Source organism: Poecilia reticulata, linkage group LG17 (genome assembly GCF_000633615.1).
Source record: "Poecilia reticulata strain Guanapo linkage group LG17, Guppy_female_1.0+MT, whole genome shotgun sequence".
NCBI classification, from domain to species: Eukaryota; Metazoa; Chordata; class Actinopteri; order Cyprinodontiformes; family Poeciliidae; genus Poecilia; species Poecilia reticulata.
In genome coordinates this window covers 10,459,196-10,461,164 of record NC_024347.1, presented here as the reverse complement: position 1 = coordinate 10,461,164, position 1,969 = coordinate 10,459,196, and the positions used below count along the sequence as shown (strand labels likewise).

Here is a 1,969-nt window from a genome sequence, read left to right as displayed (position 1 = left end):
GAGGAGACAAACGTGAGGAAATGAGAGGAGAGACGAAGGAGGAGAGGTGAAGAGGGGAGAGGAGATAAGGTTATTGAGTTTCTGTCGGTCCGTGTTCTCCACAGCCCCCACAGYCTTACATGGCACTTCCCARAACAGAGATCTGCCCTGTGTTAAAAGCTTTGTATCATTTAGTCCAGGCCCTTAACATTAATCAATGCAGAAGTTATTTCATTTTCTCATTTGTACCTTGGGCCGCCTCATTCAATAAAGCCGTAATGTGGCCTAGTGGCTCGCGCACAGATATCTACTCGTAATGTAATTGTCCGGATGTATACAGACTCTATCGCTTTCGTTTACACTCACACCAACGCGAAGCAAAACCTCCTCTCATAATGTAATTTACTGGACTGCGTGCTTAGTCTGCAGGCTGATAAACGCATTCACACATAGGTGCCACTCCTAAATGATTAGACCATTATCAAAGGACGGYGGCCTTTTTCTCGASMCTCATGATAAAGGACTGCGGCACACTGAAAGCTTCTTTCATGTCCACTGCATATCAAGCTAACGGGTAAAACATCAAAACTAGACATCCATCCATCCATCCTCTGTACACTGTTGTCCCTATTGGGGACAATTTGAAGAGACCAATTAACCTGACAGTCATGTTTTTGGACTGTGGGAGGAAACCAGAGTACCCGGAGAGAACCCACGCATGCACAGGGAGAACATGCAAACTCCATGCAGAGAGACCGGGACCGGGACTCAAACCCAGAACCTTCTTGCTGCAAGGCAACAGCTCTACCAACTGTGCCACTGTACACCCCAACTAGAAATCCACTAAGCAGAAATTTGTGGCCCATTCCAAGTCTCAGTTTTTYGTAGAGCATTGACCTACCTTTGAATAAAAAAAAAAAATCACATTTACTCTACAGGAAAACAACATTCAAAATACTGCTTGATTTACTGCTATGAAAAGTTTTGAGATATTTAGATTAGAAGCAGAGAGAATCGTTTTAGGAATGCATTATTTCCAAAGTGGATGAAAGGTAATAGTTATACAATGAAAATCGGTGTGATCAGTAAATTATGTTGTAGCTCCCTGACATCCTAAAGTGGACAAAGTCCTGTTTGTGTTTGTGACTTTTGGAAATAAAGCCTTGTCTTTGAAGGTATACCAGATGTAAAAGGGATTGACTAAGTTCTCAAAATGTCTGCATTGGTGTGATTGTGCAGTCACCACACAGAAAAGACAAAACAAGCTAATGTAAGCCCTSMGATAGCTGCAGCTCCTTCTATCTTTTAAGGCTGTTGTGCCAGATTATCGCTACAGACAGCATGTGTGTGAGAACACACACAAATCATGTAGCTGTCTAAGCCCGGACAGCAGGATGAATGCGTTTCATTGTCCGTCTCTCTTGACCATATCCAACACCTCGAACCCAAAGGCAATATCCAACGTCACCTGCATGTGTGGTCCCCAACACACACTCACACACATAATTGGTTTTTAAGGTATTTTTTTATCGTCTCTTTTCCCATTTCATGGGTGTTAACTTTGTACGGTGTAGCATGTGCATGCAATACAAAACACATGTATCCACGTTTACCGAACGCCAACAAGMACCAATAYAAACCTACACATACCAACAGGAAAGCAGCAAGAAGTCGGCTGTCCTCTCAGTCAGCACTAGACCCAGCTACTGCTGCATTTGCATACTGAGCACACAAATGTTCTCCCTCTCTAAACAGAGCTCAAATCAGCCTGGCATTATAGCACCATCCGTCCCCTCATGCCATGGCCTGAAACCAGCTCTCTCTTTCCTGTATACACACACACACACACACACACACGCGCACAGAGGCTCTGTGTGGAGATAAATGTGACCAGCAGTCCTCACCCCCAGCAGAAGAAAATCCAATTCTCTTTCACTTTTATCCCTGAGACTAATGTTACTGTCAAAGAAGACACCACCACTAGAGACCA

At 43.9% G+C, this 1,969-nt stretch overlaps 1 protein-coding gene across 1 annotated transcript in view; it reads left to right on the top strand.

The window, feature by feature from the left end:
• epha4b (eph receptor A4b) overlaps nucleotides 1-1,969 on the top strand; it is a 96,523-nt gene that overhangs the window by 83,456 nt on the left and 11,098 nt on the right. Inside the window, exon 14 of the mRNA XM_008433614.2 lies at nucleotides 358-376. Coding sequence (XP_008431836.1) covers nucleotides 358-376 — 19 coding nt within the window. The remainder of the gene's footprint in view (nucleotides 1-357; nucleotides 377-1,969) is intronic.